General features: G+C 35.3%; 3 protein-coding genes and 1 non-coding gene across 5 annotated transcripts in view; all 4 read left to right on the top strand.

The window, feature by feature from the left end:
- Positions 1-1,656, top strand: part of LOC107009047 (ARF guanine-nucleotide exchange factor GNOM-like) — a 14,162-nt gene extending 12,506 nt beyond the window's left edge. Inside the window, exon 8 of the transcript XR_003576948.1 lies at positions 792-1,656. The gene's annotated coding sequence lies outside the window, so the exon portion shown is untranslated. The remainder of the gene's footprint in view (positions 1-791) is intronic.
- A 1,077-nt stretch (positions 1,657-2,733) lies between these two features.
- On the top strand, positions 2,734-2,806 carry TRNAA-UGC. Its single transcript has one exon. It is a non-coding gene; the product is annotated as a tRNA-Ala (tRNA).
- A 549-nt stretch (positions 2,807-3,355) lies between these two features.
- Positions 3,356-4,851, top strand: LOC107010663 (ice nucleation protein-like). The gene is made up of 2 exons (XM_015209953.2): positions 3,356-4,361; positions 4,439-4,851. The coding sequence occupies exons 1-2, from the start codon at positions 3,432-3,434 to the stop codon at positions 4,508-4,510; spliced, it is 1,002 nt and encodes a 333-aa protein (XP_015065439.1). The 5' UTR covers positions 3,356-3,431; the 3' UTR covers positions 4,511-4,851.
- Positions 4,852-5,109: 258 nt separating this feature from the next.
- Positions 5,110-8,499, top strand: LOC107009585. 2 transcript variants are annotated; one of them, XM_015208929.2, is made up of 8 exons: positions 5,110-6,220; positions 6,340-6,385; positions 6,476-6,568; positions 6,973-7,092; positions 7,332-7,430; positions 7,726-7,785; positions 7,893-7,987; positions 8,097-8,499. In XM_015208929.2, the coding sequence occupies exons 1-8, from the start codon at positions 5,277-5,279 to the stop codon at positions 8,224-8,226; spliced, it is 1,587 nt and encodes a 528-aa protein (XP_015064415.1). In that variant the 5' UTR covers positions 5,110-5,276; the 3' UTR covers positions 8,227-8,499. The 2 variants fall into 2 exon arrangements, with proteins under 2 accessions (XP_015064415.1, XP_015064413.1); XM_015208927.2 differs by having other exon boundaries at positions 6,334-6,385.
- The last annotated feature ends 11,078 nt before the right edge of the window (positions 8,500-19,577 follow it).

Raw genomic sequence — 19,577 nt, 5'->3', positions numbered from 1 at the left:
GGGGTGGGGGGGCCTCAGGGCACCGTCAGCAAGGGATTTGAGGCGGGGCATCATTTCAAATTAGCCAACAGACTCCATATTGGAGGTCTCAAGTTCGAAACCCCTTGCCAGCGAAAGCAAGGGGTGCCTTCTGGGTCGAGCTCGTGCACCAGGCTTGCCTACTATGTCAAATTTAATAGCATAGGAGCGGGATAAAAGTTTTGGAAAATGTTTTCCAAATCAACTCATTCTCCTCAAAATTAATCAAAAAATTAAGGAAAATATTTTCTACTCACCAACCAAATATGAGAAATGTCTTGCTTCTAACTTAGTTATATTTGGATGCTGATGCATAATTTGTGAGTGGTAAAGGGATAGACACAAACATCTAAGACTTAGCACATATTGTCGTTTGCCAAACGAAGAAAATGAAAACATTTGTTTTTATATTTTCAACTAACTTCTTAATATTAATGTACCAAATCAATATACATAGGTATAATGTAGATAAATACCTGAAGGTATAATGTCCAACTGGAAGCTAAATGCATGTATCTTGCAGTTCTACATTTTGCAACAATGGTTGTGTGTGTTTCACGGGTAGAAGAAAGAAAAAAGTATACATGTAGGTCAAATGAATGAGAAAATTACATGGTCTAGTTCTTAATCTCTTCCATATTTCTCAATGTTGCTTTCGCAATTTAAGAGCATTTAGAAGGTTTGACAGTCTGAATTATGATGTTTTAGGTCCAATTATTGCAAAAGCTTAGTCCATTGTTGAATACATAGTTTCTTTTGTGAACGGCAAGCAGGTTATTGCAGAAAATTCAATATTCCAAGCTAAAGCGGAACTTGAAGATATTTACTGTCACTGTACTCTGATCAAACTAAAAGGTCACAGGTTTAGTGCTGTAGAGTGGTGCTAATGCTTTCCATCTTTTGATGTCATGCGCTGGTACTGTTTTGTCACACAGAATAGTTGATTTGTCTTGGTTCTAATTTCATCATTTGTTTTTCCTCCTTATGCTAATTGCTCTTTGGGTATTTGAACAATCTGACCGTTTGTATTCAGGGATTGTGGTTCTTGTTGGGCTTTTGGTGCTGCTGAGTCGTTGTCTGATTGTTTCTGATTCTTAAATAAATTCATTCCTTCATGCAAAGACTTGCAAGTTTATTCTAGTTATGGTCACTAATGATTCAATTTTTATATGTGAGGCAGAATATCTCTATGTGTCAGCAAATGATATCGTAGCATGCATATATTGTAGGATATTTATACCCATTTTAAAAAAAAGATAACTATTATGCTCGACTAATAAAAATTTTCCTGTCAGTGTGACCCTTAGTTTGATAAAAAGGGATATACCCTGGATATCAATTCCGCCGCAGTTCAAGAGGAAGTGTGTTAACAAGAATCTACTCCGGAGTAAGTCCGAGCATTTTTACGTCAATGCTTTCCTGAACGTGGAACTTGATGTCTGTGATGCTTTCCTCGACGCCTCAATGTGATTACTAATTCTTCAAGTAAAACACTAATTAAATAGGATTCAAGTTTCTGAAGATTTGGGGAATAATAACATTTTAAAGCTTCATATTCTTTCCCTCCTAAGTTAGCCGCAACATTTGTAATCTGCAACTGTTCCACAATCTTAATGAGAGTAAAAGTACTCTTGCCTACTTTTTGCATCAGGATGCTTTATGTAGTTTTCTGTACCCATCACCTTCAGTTTCTGATTGATGTTATGTGTCCTTCATTCGCCTTTATGTACATAGGCCTAACGGGTGCAACTTGGATATGGGTCCTTTGTGCTGCCAATTACCATTTCTTTGACTACTACTGAATCTGGTGTAATGTTTGGTGACAATCCTGTAATGTTTGATTACTTTGTGTGGTTGGTACATGCTTGTTGAAATTGGAATGATATTCATTATATAAAATCAAATTGCTCGAGTATTAAATCTAGATTGGCGTTTCTTTCTAGACACAACTGAATCTGTTTTTGAGAGACTGGAAGATTAGAGATACTTTATTCTCTTCAGAGAGAAATCATTCCCACAATCGAAGTAGTCGGAAAAACAGCATATCCAAGCAGGTTGGCAGAGGGAAATGTTATCGTCTCATCTAGTTTTACCACACCTTGAAGAAGAAGTTCCTTTCGTGCAGGTCTTTGTACAATGAAAGTGTGTGTCAGCACCATCATTAGCGTAATTTTGCAGCTGAGAACCAGTTAAGCTTTATAAGAAGAAACAACATTTGGGAGCTGAGGAGCAAATCTTGAGTCAGCTTCTTCGCGGTAAGATTTAGTTTACAGGTGGTGATATCTTTCTTCTTTCCGCTCTTGTTGGCTGTTGATTGAAAATTTAAAGAAGAGGTTGCTTTGATGAAAATTTGCATCGCCATCGCGGTTCCTGTACACGCTTAAGTTTGATAGTAGTTGAACATTTTGTCTGTACAATAATACTAGTACAAAATAGTGATTAATATGTTAATATGAAATATTTCCATCAGGTTGATACACAGTTTTCTTGAAATATTAATAACAAGTTTCATCTCCAATGTTGATTAGTCTTACTATTTTTTTCAAGTTCTATTATTACTCGGAGGAAAACACAGTGCCCAAAGGTGCAAGGAGACCTGCCTTACTGTCATTGTACTCTGATAAGGTCACAGGTTTAGTGTTGTAGAGTTTTCTGTAGTGGTGCTAATGGTTCAATTTTTATGTAAACTTATTTCCATTTGATGGTTAAACAAAAGGGGATGTAGCTCAAATGGTAGAGCGCTCGCTTTGCATGCGAGAGGCACGGGGTTCGATCCCCCGCATCTCCATTTCTTAATTTTGTTTTTCTGTTATCGTTCAGATTTTTATTTTTTTTCATATTTAGTTGGTCAAAATTTTAAAAATATTTTTTCTTTAGAAAAGTAAAGTTACCTAAAAAATGAATTATGTATTTTCCTCTTAAATTCAGCCTAGTCTGAAAGCAAGCTACCATATAGTTTAAGCAGCATATAATTAATTTAGCATCAGGTTATTATAAGTTGGAGTGCTGAAATTACTTGCGTAACATTCTCTCAAATTCATTTTAATAGGAATATACTTTTATTGAATTTTTTGTATTTATATTACAAAATTCATTATATATAAGTATTTTACTTATATGTATTTTACAATAAATCTAATTATTAATTTGATGCAAATTTAGAATCATAAATTTCAAATCGTGGCTCCGCCTTTGAATTTATAACAAATCAAGTAATAGTGGCCCTTGATTATGAAATCATCTACTATCACTAAATAGGAGTAACAACCTCGTTTCCAGTTCCAACAACTTGTAACGGTTTTTCCCTCCTTTATATTTCTACTCAACTAACTAACAAAAATTCATTTTCTTGTGATCACATTATTCAATTTTATCAATCGAGAAAGAAAATAATTTTTGAAATTAACACAATCATGTCTTACGGTGAAAGTGAGTATGGTGGAAGTGGAATTGGATCCGGACATGGAAAACCCAAAAAGTCACATGGATCTGGATATGGACGAAACGACGATGATGAGCCCCAATCTGAATATGGATCCGGTTACGGGTCAAAAAGTACTACTCATGACTCTGATGATCAGTACGGGTCAGGTGGATACGGGAGCAAAACCGGATCCGGTGGGCATGGAAGGAAAAGTGAACACGGGGATAAGAGTTCGGAATATGGATCTGGTTATGGAAATGAATCGAGTGGATATGGGAGTAAAACCACATCCACCGGGTATGGAGATGATTCGGGTGGGTATGGGAGTAAAACCACATCCACCGGATATGGAGATGATTCGGGTGGATATGGGAGTAAAACCACATCCACCGGGTATGGAGATGATTCGGGTGGGTATGGGAGTAAAACCACATCCACCGGATATGGAGATGAATCTGGTGGGTATGGGAGTAAAACCAAATCCACCGGGTATGGAAATGATTCGGGTGGGTATGGGAGTAAAACCACGTCCACCGGATATGGAGATGAATCGGGTGGGTATGGGAGTAAAACAACCTCCACCGGGTATGGAAATGAATCGGGTGGGTATGGAAGTAAAACCACATCTACTGGGTATGGAGATGAATCGGGTGGGTATGGGAGTAAAACCACATCTACCGGGTATGGAGATGAATCCGGTGGATATGGGAGTAAAACCAAATCCACCGGTCATGGAAGAAAGAGTGGTGGTGATGATGACGACGATGATGAGGGGAAAAAATCAGCATACGGATCTAGTGGGTATGGGAGTTCAACAATTGAGAGGCCTAGTTATGGAAGGTCTGAGGAAGATGACTACAAGAAGTCTAGCTATGGGAAGGGCGGTGACGATGATGAAGGCTATGGTCGCAAGAAATATGTAAGTAGTTTTTATTTTTGAATCGCATAATAAAAACATATTGTTATTTTATTGATTTAATCTTGATAAATTGGCAGGGTGGTTCTGACTCTGACTCTGATAAGGAGAAGAATAAAAATCGTCGCAAAAAGCACACCGATGATGATTGAGCAGTCATGATTTTCTCAAATGTGATCTATTCATGTGTTATTTGAAGTTAGTAGTAAATAAAATAAAATTGGCATGTCTTCACAGTGTTTTATTGTTACGTTGCAAAAAACACTGATGATTGAGCTGAGATGCTTTTGTCATCCGCTCCAAATTCATGCCATATTATTATTATTATTATTATTAAATGAACTTTTTTATGTGTTTGTCGAGTCATGTTTGTACAGAGAAGGAAATGCCAGTAGTTATTTGTATCAATAGGTACTTTGCTCTTCTCTACTTCAATAAAAATTTCGACTTTTTTGGTGATATTATATATGCTATAAAAGTCCTTTCTTTTCTATATGTATATTACTTAAAATACGTTATAAAGTTAATGAAAATAAGTACTCTATTCATCTTTAACTTATTTGGTATGTTTTGCGTATCAATATTCAAATTAGATGAATTGGCTAATGCACTTTGAATTTTTTTATATTTTATTATATAAATATTAAAAATTAGCCATAACAATAACCTCAAATCACTCTCTAATTAACGGTTCAGTTTTGCAAAATAATTTAGAAAAACAAATCCAACGCTCCAAAAAAAAAAAACTAGCCGTTACAAACTCCAGAAGCGTGAAAAGCTCAACTTCTTCTTCTTTTTCCCTCGTCGATCAATGAATGAGAGAGAACCAGAAAACCCTAGCCAATCAGTAATACAACTAAACCCTAACTCTGATCAAACTCTTCGGCGATAATCACATTGCTTTTTTCGGTGATTTTGATGGATTCTATCGGCAAATCCACTAGGCTTACGCCTAAAAAATGCTCCAAAATTTCTGAGAATGCGAACCCAAATGTGGAGCTCAGTCCAGCTTTATCAAAATCTTCTAAATCAGCGAGTAGAACTCAGCGTTTAGTTTCCAGGAATTCTAGTACTAACAAATTGGCTTCAATTTCGCCGAAAAATAAGATTAGTCAGAGGAAGTTTGTATTTGCGAAGAAGAAGAAATGTAATAAGGATAATCTGAAATCTAAAATGATTTGTAACTGTGATAAGGATGGTGCTGAGAAAAAAAAGTGTCTTTGTGTTGCTTATGAGAGTCTCAGGGCTTCTCAAGAAGAGTTTTTTAAGAATCGCTGTGGAAATGAACAGGAAGAGTATGACATTGAGGAGTTGGATGAAGTAAATGGAGCTGAAAATGGCGATGGAGAGCGAATTATGGGGTGTTACGGTGATTCGCCAGTCAGGCATAGGTTGAGTCTGACTACAGTCGATCAGGAGGTAACAGTTCCTGTTTCAATTTCCATTGAATTGCGCGATAGTTCTGTGGCAGATGAATTGGTGGAAAGGGGCAATGAGGATGTGGGTCGGCGTGAAATGAGTGGTGGGACTATAAAGAGGAGGAGGGAGAGGTTGTTGGAAGAAGCAAGACAAAGTGTACCTGAAACTGGTTCTGGAAGAGTGAAGCATTTAGTTAAGGCTTTTGAGAAGCTTCTCTCAATACCAAAAACAAAAGGGTGTGAGGAGAAATTGGAAAATGATGAAAATGAAGCAGAGGATTCTTGCAAGGAACAAAAATGGGCATTGCCTGGCTTACAACCTCCCAAGATTACTGAGACACAGGTATCTTCATCCTCGTTTTGTCCATCAGATTTCTTCCTCAACTCTGAGAGTTTAGGCTTGGATTCACGTCGTGCCTCCTCATTGGATAGCAACCATGGATGGTTAGTAATTGAAACTTCATTTATTCTATTAGTTTTTCTGTTTTCATTTGTTAAATCATATGTATTTTTGCTTTCGAGTGCTGAAAATATACTGTTCTTTTTTCTTTTGCAAGCTTCAGTATTTCAAGCAGGACTTCAGGTGGTGGTCGAAGGAGCAGACGCAATGTAACAATTTTCTTCTTACGATCAATCACAGTATGATGGGGTTGAATCCTGTTAATCTTTAAGCTCTTGTTTTCATTCTTAATGCTGCAGAGTATGGAATCATCAAGCACATTTGCTAAAAGAAACTGGAAGAGAAAGCAGCTCAAAGTGACCTCGCAAAAGCCTTTCAAACTAAGAACTGAGGTTTGTGAATTGCGTGTTTGGTTTCTCTAACCTTTGGCTAATTGGTTGCTTCTTGTGCAAATATGACAAAATATGCAGCTGCATATGTCTGGTTGACATGTGCTAGCTGCCCGCCAAAATAGTGAGTTGTGCAGAGTGGACACTGAAAGATGGACAGAATAATGATGGCTACAAGAAACTCGGAATATTGATTTCCCTTTGTTGACATTTATAATGTTCATCGGTCATTGTTTCTTGACCACTAGCAGGGTGGTCTTTATTTATGTAGTAACTACCTGTTCTTTGATTCAACAGTTAATTGTCTCATATCATTGTTGAACTGCATATATTAGTATGTCATGTTGAATCCAATTAATAATTTATCCATTTACTTGAGGAGTTGATTAGATTCGCCATTGTTGCAGGAAAGGGGAAAATGTAAAGAGGAAGAGTTTTTAAAGAAAGTGCAACAAACGGTGGAGGAAGAGGAGAAACAGCGGATACCAATTGCACAAGGCCTTCCATGGACAACAGAGGAGCCAGAGGTAGTAGCCTATGCTTTTCACCAGTCATTTCCAACCATTAAAGACTTTCTATGCATTGACACATCTTGTTGATCTCGTATTTTTGAGACTGGACTCTTTTAAACCAAAATCAAAGAGAAATTAGGATGAAATTTTTGAGACTGGATTCTCTGATCACTATGCACAAATCTTTTGCACTTGGTTTATACTTCAGCCTGTTATGAAAAGAAAACTGAATTGTTCTGTTCTCAATTGCTTAGTGTTTGCCAAAGCCTCCGATGAAAGAAAGCACAAGGCCAGTTGATCTGGTGCTGCACAGTGACATTAGGGCTGCTGAACGTGCCGAGTTTGATCATCAGGTAGATTTTGATTACTCTATATTTGTTCATTCATCAACCTAAAGTAATTCTTTTAGTGAACGAGTTGGTTTAGGTCTCGTGCAAAATGTTGCTAGAGATATCTCAATATTTTTCTCAAAGATAGTGCACCAATAAGAGAAGTCCCAAGCAAAGCTGTTAGAGTGAAAAAGGGCTAGTTTTAGATTCTTGTTCAATGCTATATTTCATTAGGGGAAAGCAAAGTATACGAGAAATGGCTTGTCATTTGTGGAGGCACGGTAACTTATGTTCCTGGTTTCTCCATGATTGCATTCAGGTGGCAGAAAAAATGAGCCTTATTGAACAATACAAGATGGAAAGAGAGAGAATGCAGAAGGTAATCCAAGCATATGTTCTGCGATTGAAGCACGTGTATTTGGAGTTTTTCTCCTTCATTCTTGTTTATTTTTTAATTAAAAAAAACTATATTGTTACTTTCTCTAGATGGCTGAGGAAGAAGAAATTAGGAGGCTGAGAAAGGAACTTGTTCCAAAAGCTCAACCGATGCCCTACTTTGACAGGCCTTTCGTTCCTAGAAGGTAGTAACAAGGTTCCAATTTCACTTTATGTTCCTCACAAATTTTTGCCTAATAGGAATACTAGCTTTAATTAAGAATTATTTCTAAATAGTTTGGTGGTCTGCATTAGGTCAACAAAAGATCCTACCGTTCCAAGAGAGCCTAAGTTCCATATACCTCAACATAAGAAGATTAAGTGCTGCATGTCTTGGAATGGTATGTACATACACAACAACAGTGAATGGGGGATGCAGCAATGACAAGTGAGGCAGCAATGACTAATGAGGCAGACCTGCATTTGGGTTTGCATCACCTACTCATATTCTTTTATTCAACGATGGTGTATATGAAGCAATAGTTTATCATAATCGTATCAATTTTGGTATTGAATCACTAACTTTTCATAATTGCCTCAATTTTGGAAAAGAAAACAGTGATTTTGGCACAATGTATTCAATCTTGATCAACAACTCTCTATTTGCACAACACAGAGTACTATTGTGATTATGAATGAGAACATTTTAATCCTCTCATTTTTTTTCGCTTGAAATGATCGTTGAACTCTTCTCATTGCTTATCATTTTATCAACAAACTTTTTTATATGTCAACTAGGCTGATCGGCATTGATCTCAACTCAAAACCTACCAAAAAAGTGTAGAAAATAAGTGAACCTGCAGTGAAAACATGGACACAAATAATTCTTGGTCAAGAGTGGCGACTGGCCAGCACGCACTATCGGATCAGCCCTTCCTTTCTCGTTGAACCGAAGTGGGAACTGGGAAGGTTGTTGACAACTCTCCAAGCTCTTACTGAAACAAATTCTTTGATACCTTGGTCCTCTTCTATTTAGCTGTATCAGTTTCCATAATTTTTATGGGAAATTTGCACTTTTCATCCCTGAAATATCAACAAATTCCTTATCTGCTTAAGCACATCTAACCTTCGATCAATCAAAATGTTTACTTTTGATTCTTTTGCTTGTGAATCTCACAAATTTAACGAACTTACAACTGTCAAACTACTTAATCACTTATGTTATATGATTTGTGATACTTCTCATATTATAGGGGAACTTTTGCATATTGCCACCAAAAAATAACTTAATTATGCTGCATAGCTACAGTTTGCTATTTATGATTTGTAGCTAGGGGAGAGGGAGAGGCGAGTTGTATATGTATATTTTTCAAATTGTATATGTATATCTGTCAAATTGCATATATAAAATTGGTATACATATGTATTTGTGTATTTGGCGAGCGAGATCGGAAAAGGCGAGGCGAGAGAGGACAGTGAGTGGAAAGAGACGAATTGTATATGTATCTCTTAGATAATTGTATATATGTAACTAATATACATATGTATTTGTATACCTGGAGAATGAGATTGAGTGAGGGAGGAGAGAGGCGAGCGAGAGAGTGGAGAGAGGCTAATTGTATTTATATGTTTGTCGTATAATTTTATTTATACGTACAAGTGACGTAATTAAGACTAAAATTAAGTTCCAAACCAATGTTATATATTGTTTGTCACTTGATTTTCTTTAAGATGTGTAAAAAGGATTCGAATAATGGTGTCTATCCCACATATTAAAGCACATGAATTTGGCGCCCTAGAACACCCAAAATATTTTTCTTAAAGAACTATATGAGGACTTCTGTAATAGGTTGAAGAACCATCATGTATACTCACATCATTTTCTTAACGCCTATTTTCGCATTTATAGACCCTTTTTGTGAATCACGTAAATTCCTCAATGTTTTGTTGTATAAACTCATGGATCTAGCGCCCCGAAAAACCCAAAAAAAAGTTCTAAAAAGACTTTATGAGGACCTCCACAATGAGGGTGGGAACTATCACGTATGCTCACACTATTTTTTAAACGCTCATTTTTTCATTTATAAGCTTTTTTAGGAATCGCGCAAATTCCTCATTTTTTTGTGTGTTAATCCCATTGATCTGACGCTCCGGAGCACTCAATTTTTTTTAAAAATAACTTAATGAGGACCTTCGTAATGAGTTGTGGAACCATTATGTATACTCAAACTATTTTCTTAACACTCATTTCCTCATTTACATGTCTTTTTTAGGAATCGTGCACATTTCTCAATTTTTGTGTATATTAGCCCATGGATCTGGCGCCCCAAAGCACCCAAAAAAAAATTTCAAAACGCTTAATGAGGACCACCGTAATGAGTTGGGGAACCATCACGTAGTCTCGCACCATTTTTAAACACGCATTTATCGACCTATTTCTTGGAATCGCGCAAATTCCTCAATTTTCGATTAGCCTATGGATTTGGCACCTCGGAGCACTCTAAAGAAATTTCAAAAACATTTATGAGGACCTTCATAATTAGTTGAGGAACATCAGGTATACTCGCACCATGTTCTAAACATCCATTCTGCATGTACTGATTTTTTTAAAAAAATCACACAAAATTTCTAAATTTTTCGTGTGTATTAACTCATAAATTTAGTGTCTCGGACATCCAAAAAATATTTCTCAAAAAACTTTATGATATAACCTCCATAATGAGTTGGGGAAACATCATATATACTCGTGTTAATTTTGACATCCATTTTCGCATGTATAATCCCTTTTTAAGAATCGCGTTCCTCAATTTTTTGTGTCTACTTATAGCCCATGGATCTGACTCTCCAGTGTACCCAAATTTTTTTTCTAAAAAATCTTTATGAGGAGCTCCGTAATGTGTTGCCTAACCATCACGTGTACTCACACAATTTTATAAACGTCCATTTGCGCATTTACATGTCATATTTTTAGGAATCGCACAAATTTTTCAATTTTTATGTTTATTAGCCCATGGGTCTTGCGCTCCGGAGCACAGGAATTTTTTTAATCAAAAACTTTATAAAGACCTCCATAATTAGTTGGAGAACCTTCACGTATGCTCACGTCATACTTAAATGCCTATATTCACATTTTACCGGCTCTTTTTTAGAATTTGCGCAAATTTCTTAATTTTTCGAGTGTATTCGCACATGGATCTAGCGCCCCGAAATACCAAAAAAATTTCTAAGATCTTTATGAGGACTTCCGCAATAAGTTAGGGAACCATCACGTATACTCACACCATTTTTTAAGCACTTATTTCCTCATTTATAGGTCCTCTTTAAGATTCACGCAAATTCCTCAATTTTTCGTGTTGTATTACCACATGAAGTTGGGCCGGAGCACCCAAATTTTTTTTCCAATTACTTTATGAGGTCCTCCGTAATGAGTTGGGGAACCATCATGTATACTCTCGCTAATTTTTATGCTTATTTCCGCATTTACAGACCCTTTTTGGAAATTACGTAGATTTCTCAATTTTTCGTGTGTATCATCCAAATTTTTTACTCAAAAAATTTTATGAGGACCTCCGTAATGAGTTGGGGAACCATTACGTACACTCACATCATTTTTTTAAACGCCTATTACCGCATTTACAAACCCTTTTAGGAATCGCGTAAATTTCTAAAGTTTTCGTGTGTTTTAGACCATGGATCTAGCGCCGCAGAGCAATCAAAATTTTTTTCTCAAAAAACTTATGAAGACCTCCTTATTGAATTGGGAAACCATCCCGTATGCGCACACAATTTTTTAAACGAATATTTTCACATTTAAAGGTCATTTTAAAGGAATCATGCAAATTTCTAAATTTTTCATGTGTATTAGCTCATGAATTTGACGCCCCGACGCACCCAAAAAAGTTTCTCAAAAAATTCTAGACGTACCTCCATGATGAGTTGGAGAACCATCATGACACCATTTTTAACGCTCATTTCCGCATTTACAGGCTCTTTTTTAGTAATCGCGTAAATTCTTTAGTTTTTCGTGTGTATTAGCACAAGGATCTGGCTTACTGTAGGACCCAAATTTTTTTCTCAAAAAACTTTATAAGAACCTCTTTTGTGAGTTTGAGAACCCTCACGTATACTAAAACCATTTTTTAAAAGCACCTTACCGCATTTACATGCCCTTTTTAGGAATCGCGTAAATTTCTCAAATTTTCATGTGTATTATTTATCCATGAATCTGGCGCCCCAGAGCACCTAAAAGTTTTTTGTCAAAAAAATTTATGATCTCTGCAATGCGTTGGGGAACCACCACGTATACTCACACCATTTTTTAAACATTCATTTTCGCCTTTACAGGTCCTTTTTATGGATCGTTCAAATTCCTCAATTTTTATGTGTATTAGATCATGTATCAAGCGCTCGAAGCACCCAATTTTTTCTCAAAAAAATTTATGAGGACCTTCCCCATAAGTTGGGAAACTATTATGTGTATTTATACCACTTTTTAACGCTTATTTTCGCATTTGTGAAGCTTTTTCTTAGAGTCGAGCAAATTTCACAATTTTTAATGTGTATTAGCTCATTGTTATGGCACACGGAACACCAGAAATTTTTTTTAAAAAAATTTATGAATGACCTTTGTAATGAATTGGGAAACAATTATGTATACTCATACCATTTTTAAACATCATTTTCGCATTTACAACCCCTTTTTAAGAATCGCTTAAATTTTTCAATTTTTCGTGGGTATTAATTAGCCTACTGATCTGGCGCACAAAGCTTTTAAAGAATGTTTCTCAAAAGAACTTAATAAGGACCTTCGTAATGAGTTAGATAACAATTATGTATACTCACGTCATTTTTAAAACTCTTAATTCCGCATTTACATTTCTCTTTTAGAATTGCACAAATTCCTCAATCTTTAGTGTGTATTAGCAAATGAATCAAGTGCCCCGTAGCACTCAAAAATATTTTGTCAAAAATCTTTATGAGAACCTCCGTAATGATTTAGGGAACCATAACATATAGTTTCACCATTTTTTAAACTCTCAGTTTCGCAATTACATGCCCATTTTTAGGAAATTGAGCAAATTTCTCAATTTTTCGTGTGAGAACATGGATTTGGCGCCTCGATGCACTCCATAATGAATTTAGGAACCATCATGTATACTAACACAATTTATTAAAAACCTATTTCCTGCATTTATAGGCTTTTTTTTACAGAGATCGCGCAAGTTTCCCTATTTTTCGTGTATAAAAAAGTCCATGGATCTGACGCCAATAAGCACTCAAAATAATTTTCTCAAAAAACTTTATGAGGACCTCCGTAATGAGCTGTTGAACCATCACATATACTTTGACCAATTTTTTAAACATCCATTTTCACATTTACAGGTCTTTTTTTAGGAATCAAGCAAATTTCTCAATTTTTTTGTATGTATTAACACATAGATTGAGCGCCCGGAAGCATCCAAAAGAATTTCTCAAAAAACTTTATGAGGACCTCCGTAATGAGTTGGGGAACCATCACATATACTCATACCATTTTTTAAACACTCATATCCGCATTTACATGCATTTTTTTAGAAATTCCACAAATTTCTCAATTTGTTTTAGCTCATGGATCTGGCGCCTCAGAACACCCAAAATATCTTTCTCAAATAACTTTATAACGACCTCTGTAATAAGATAGAGAACCATCATGTATATCATACCATATTTAACACACATTTCCACATTTAGAGACCTGTATTAGGAGTCGTGTAAATTCCTGAATTTTTTCGTGCATATTAGCACATGGACTTGGAGACCCATAGCAACAAAAAAATTCTCAAAGAACTTTATGAGTACCTTCATAATGAGTTAAGGAACCATCACACATACCACACCAATTTTTAAACGAATTTTTTCATATTTGTAGGACCTTTTTTAAGAACCACACAAATTCTTCAATTTTTCGTCAATATTAGCTCATGCATATGGCGCCCCGGAGCACATAAAAAAATTTAAATAAACTTTATGAGGACCTTATTAATGAGTTGGGAAACCATCACATATACTCAAACCCTTTTTTAATCATCTATTTCCGCATTTTTACATGCTTTTTTAGAAATCGCGCTAATTCCTCAATTTTTTTGTATGTATTAACCCATGATCTAGCACCTAGAGCACCCATAATTTTTTCTCAAAAAAAATTATGTAGACCGCTGTAATGAGTATGAGAACCATCATGTACACTAACACCATATTTAAATGCCTATTTCCGCATTTACAATATATTTAGGAATCGCGCAAATTTCTCAATTTTTCGTTTGTATTGGCCGATGGATATGGCGCCTCGAATCACCCAAAATATTTTTTTCAAAAAACTTTATGAGGACCTCTGTAATGAGTTGAGAACCATCTTGTATACTCACATCATTATTAGCATTCATTTCGCATTTACAGACCCTTTTTAGAATTCGCGCAAAGCTTTGATTTTTCGTGTATCTTAGCCCATGAATCTTGCGCCCTGTAGCACCAAAAAAAATTCTCAAAAATATTTATGAGGATATGACGCCCTGGATCACTCAACCCAAATAAAAATTCGCATTTACAAGACCTTTTTTAGAAATCACACAAATTACTCAATTTTTCATGTGTATTAGTCGATAGATATGACGCCCTGGATCACTCAACCCAAATAAAAATTTCAATAAACTTTATGAGGATCTCCTTAATGAGTTTGGGAACCATCACGTGTACTCATATTATTTTTAATCGCCCATTTTCACATTTACATGCCTTTTTAAAATCGTGTTAATTCCTTAATTTTTTTTGTGCGTATTAGTCCATGAATCTAGCGCCCCAAAGCACTCTAAAAATTTATGAGGACCTTCTTAATGAAATGGTTACTCACACAATTTTAAACGTCTATTTTTGAATTTACAGACATTTTTTAAGAATCACACAAATTCTTCAATTTTTCATATGTATTAGCTTATGGATATGGCGCCCCGAAGCACCCAAAACATTTTCTCAAAAATATTATGATGACCTCCGTAATTAGTTGGGGAACCTTCAAGTATACTTACACCATTTTTTAAACGCTCATTTTTGCTTTTATAACTTCTTTTTTGGAATCACATATATTTCAAATTTCTCGTACATACATGTCATGGATCTTGCGCTTCTGAGAACCCCAAAAAATTGTCTCAAAAGAAATTTATGAGTACCTCTTTAATGAGTTTAGAAAAAATAATGTATACTCACACCTATTTTAAACGTCTATTTTCGCATTTATAAGGCTTTTTTTGGAATCGCGTAAATTTTTTAATCTTCATGTATATTAACCAATGATCTGGCGCCTACAGCACCCAAAATATTTTTCTCAAAAATTTTTTATGAGGACCTCTGTAATTAGTTGTTGAACCATCATGTACAGTCACACCATTTGTTTAGCGCCCATTTCTGCATTTAGAGACCTTTTTCAGGAATCTTGCAAAATATCAATTTTTCTTATGTATTAGTCCATTGATCTGGCGCCGTGGAGCACCCAAATTTTTTCTCAAAAAAATTTACGAGGACCTCAATAATGAGCTGGAGAACAACCATGTATACTCACACCATTTTAGCGCCCATTTTCGTATTTACAAACCATTTTTTAAGAACCACGCAAATTCATCAATTTTTCATGTGTATTAGCTCATGGATCTCGCGCCCCGAAGCACTCATAATTTTTTTCTCTATAAAATTTATGAGGGCCTCTGTAATTAGTTAGGAAATCATCACTTATACTCACACTACTTTTTAAACGCCTATTTTCATATTTATAGGCCTTTTTTTAGGAATCACGCAAAATTTTCAATTTTTTCGTATGTGCCCGTGGATGTGGCATCTCGGAGAACTCAATTTTTTTTCTCAAAAAATTTTATAAGGACCTTTATAATGAGTTGGGGAACCATCACGTATACTTACACTATTTTTTAAACGTTCATTTTCACATTTACAGACCTTTCTTTATGAAACAAGCAAATTTTTCAATTTTTCATGTGTATTAGCCATAGATATAGGGCCCAGAGCATCCAAAAGGATTTTTCTCAAAAAACTTTATGATGACCTCCGTAGTGAGTTAGGGACAATCATGTATTCTCAAATCATTTGTTTAACGCCTAATATAGACCTTTTTTTAGAATCACGCAAATTTTTCAATTTCTTGCGCATATTAATAGTCCATCATTTTGGCGCTTCGAAGCACGCAACAAAAATTTCTCAAAAAACTTTATGAGGACCTCTATAATAGTTGGGAAGTCATCACGTGTACGCACACCATTTCTTAAACGTCATTTCCGCATTCACGGTTTTTTTACAAATAACATAAATTTCTCAATTTTTCATATGTATTAGCTCATTAATATGGCGCCCGGAGCACCTATAAAATCTTCTCAAAAAACTCTATCAAGACCTTTTTAATGAGTTGGGAAATCACCATGTATGCTCACATCATTTCTTAAATGCCCATTTCCGCATTGACATGACTATTTAGAAATTGCACAAATTCTTCAATTTATCGTGCGTATTAGCCCATGAATCTGGTGCCACAGAGCACCTTAAATATTTTTCTCAAAAAGCTTTAAGCGGACTTCCATAATTAGCTGGGAACAATCATGTATACTCACACAATTTTTTAAAGTCAAATTTCGCTTTTACAAGCTGTTTTTTAGGAATCAAGCAAATTTTATAATTTTTTCGTGTGCATTAGTCCATGGAACTGGCGTCTTGGAGGTCCCAAAAATATTTCTCAAAAAACTTTATGAAGACCTCCGTAATGAGCTGGGAAACCTTCACATATACGCATGCTATTTTTCAAACACTCATTTTCGCATTTACAGATTATTTTTTTAAGAATCATGTAAATTTTTCAACTTTTTGTGTGTAGTGCATTAGCCCATGAATATGACACCCAGGAGCACCCAAAAAAAATTCTCAAAAAACTTTATAAAGATCTCCTTAATGAGTTGGGGAACCATCACATTTGTAGGAATCAAGCAAATTTCTCAATTTTTCGTATATATTAGCTCGTTGATCTGGCACCCCGGAGCACTCAAAAAAAAATTCTCAAATTTTTTTATGAGGACCTCCATAATGAATTGGGGAACCATCACGTATTCTCACACCATTTTTTAAACGTCCATTTCTGCATTTACAAATCTTTTTCTTAGAAATCGCGCAAATTTCTCAAGTTTCGTGTGTATCAGCCCACAAATTTGGCGGCCCGAAGCACTTAAAAACAATTCTCAAAAAACTTATGAGGACCTCCTTAGTGAGTTAGTGAACCATCACGTATATATACCCATACTATTTTTAAAGCTCATTCTGCATTTACAGACACTTTTTTAGAAATCGTATAAATTCCCCAATTTTGGGGTGTGCCCATGGATGTGACACCCAGATTACACAGCTTATTTTTCTAAAAAATCTTTAAGAGTACCTCTTAAAGAGTTGGAGAACCATCACGTATATTCACACCATTTTTAAATGCTTATTTCATCATTTACATGCCTTTTTATGAATTAAACAAATTTCTCATTTTTTCGTTTGTATTAGCAATACATTTGGCGCCCCGGAGCACCCAATTTTTTAACCTTTATGATGACCTCCATATTGAATTGAGAATCATCATGTATACTCACATCATTTGCTTAACACCCATTGTTTCTTTTACAAATACGTTTTTAGAATCGCACAAATTTTTCAATTTTTCATGTATATTAATTTATGAATTTAGCCTCGGAGCACGCAAAAAAAAGTTTCTCAAGAAACTTTATGAGGATCTCCATAATGAGTTGGGGAACCATCTCATATACTCACATCATTCCTTAAATGCCATTTCGCATTCACGTGTTCTTTTGTAGGAATCACCCAAATTTCTGAATTTTTCGTGTGTATAAGCTTATGCATCTGGCGCGCTGGAGCACCCAAAAAGAAATTCTCAAAAAAATTTATGAGGATCTTTGTAATGAGTTGGGGAACTATCACATAACTCACACCATTTTTTAAACGTTCATTTCTGTATTTACAGGCCTTTTTAGGAATCACACAATTTCTTCATTTCTTCATGTGTATTAGCTTATGGATCTGGTGCCCTGGAGCACCAAAAATATTTTCTCAAAAAACTTCATAAGGACATCCTTAGTGAGTTGGGAAAGCATCATATATACTCACACCTTTTTTTAGCCTCGCATTTACAGGCTCTCCTTTTTAGAAATCGCGTAAATTTTTCAATTTTTCGTGTGTATTAGTCCATGGATCTGGCAACCTGGTGCACCCAAAAAAAATTCTCAAAAAACTTTATAAGGACCTCCGTAATGAGTTGGAGAACCATCACGTATACTCACACCATATTTTAAACACCTATATTCACATTTACAAATCCTTTTTTAGGAATCGTGCAAATTCCCCAATTTGTCGTGTGTATTTACCCATGAATCTGGCGCCCCAAAACACTCAATTTTTTTCTCAAAGAACTTTATGAGAACCTCCACAATAAGTTAGAGAACCATCATGTATACTCACTTCTTTTTTTAACCGCTCATTTACATATCTACATGTACTTTTTTAGAAATCAGCAAATTCCTTAATTTCTTGTGTGTATTATGACTTCTTGAAAAAGATGTTAGATGGAGCTGCTTGCAATTTTAAACTTAATATGTACGGAAAAATAGAATTGAAATTTAAATAAATATATATTCTTTGATATATACATGCACAAACAATAATTACTATTATTACGCTGCAATTTCAAACATTTTAATTTTGACTATATGAATTCTCGCTAGCCATATTCCGTTTTAAACGTATAAAGAAAAAAGGCATGGAATAAAAGTAATATGTATGGCCTTAGCTTGATATTCATAGCAACGCATGCGAGTTGCAAACACAAACACAGAAAAAGAAAAGAAAAGTCCAAAACGACAAAGTGAGGAAAAATGGAAAAAGGAAGATATGTTGCATGCTAGACAAAACAAGTGGGGTCAAATTTGGTTCAACTATATAAAGCACATTTAACCATGTTCCATAGAGCCCCTGGTCCCCAACAACCCGAAAGTGTCACCTGACACTGCTTCGTCAGACTTCATTTAATATTAAAGAAAAAATTGGTGTACGGATTATTTTTGAATCGACGAAAGGTTGAACTCCGAGAAAATGTGATGTAGGAAGTATATACAATAGCAAATGTATTAGTAGATGACTAACTTAACGAATCAATTAATCCGGACGTACTATACTTAGACATAATACATAAATATATTCATTAACTTAACTTCATTTTATATTTATGTTCTCAAATTTTGAGTGTGCACAAATAGGCACTTAAATTTGTATAAAGTTGAACAAATAGATAGATGAATCCTACATGTTATACGTAGAACATAAATTTCCATGTAGGATGTCATATAGGACGTGTCGATTTTATACAAGTTGAAGTGTCTATTTGTGCACACCCAAAATTGGAGAGCATAAATATGAAATGAGGTCAAGTTAACAGACATATTTATGTATTGTGCTTATATATATTGCATAAGATGATAATTTTACTGTTACTTCGGAACTTTTTTTACTGTTGCTTCGGAACTTTCGTTCGCGTTATTGTTGGTTGTGTAGGCTATGGCCCTGGAAAGTGAGAGGGTTGTGTTCTTTTGGCGACCAAAAAACAAAAGGAATAAAGCACACACTGAAACTACGAGGCACATGCTGCTTATACTGATGGATCATAAAACATGCTTGTTGCTCATGGATCACTTCCTAGATGTTGATATATTTGTACTA

Source organism: Solanum pennellii, chromosome 2 (assembly GCF_001406875.1).
Source record: "Solanum pennellii chromosome 2, SPENNV200".
NCBI lineage: Eukaryota > Viridiplantae > Streptophyta > Magnoliopsida > Solanales > Solanaceae > Solanum > Solanum pennellii.
Note: the sequence above shows the minus strand (reverse complement) of the source record. Positions and strands in the feature narration are given on the sequence as shown.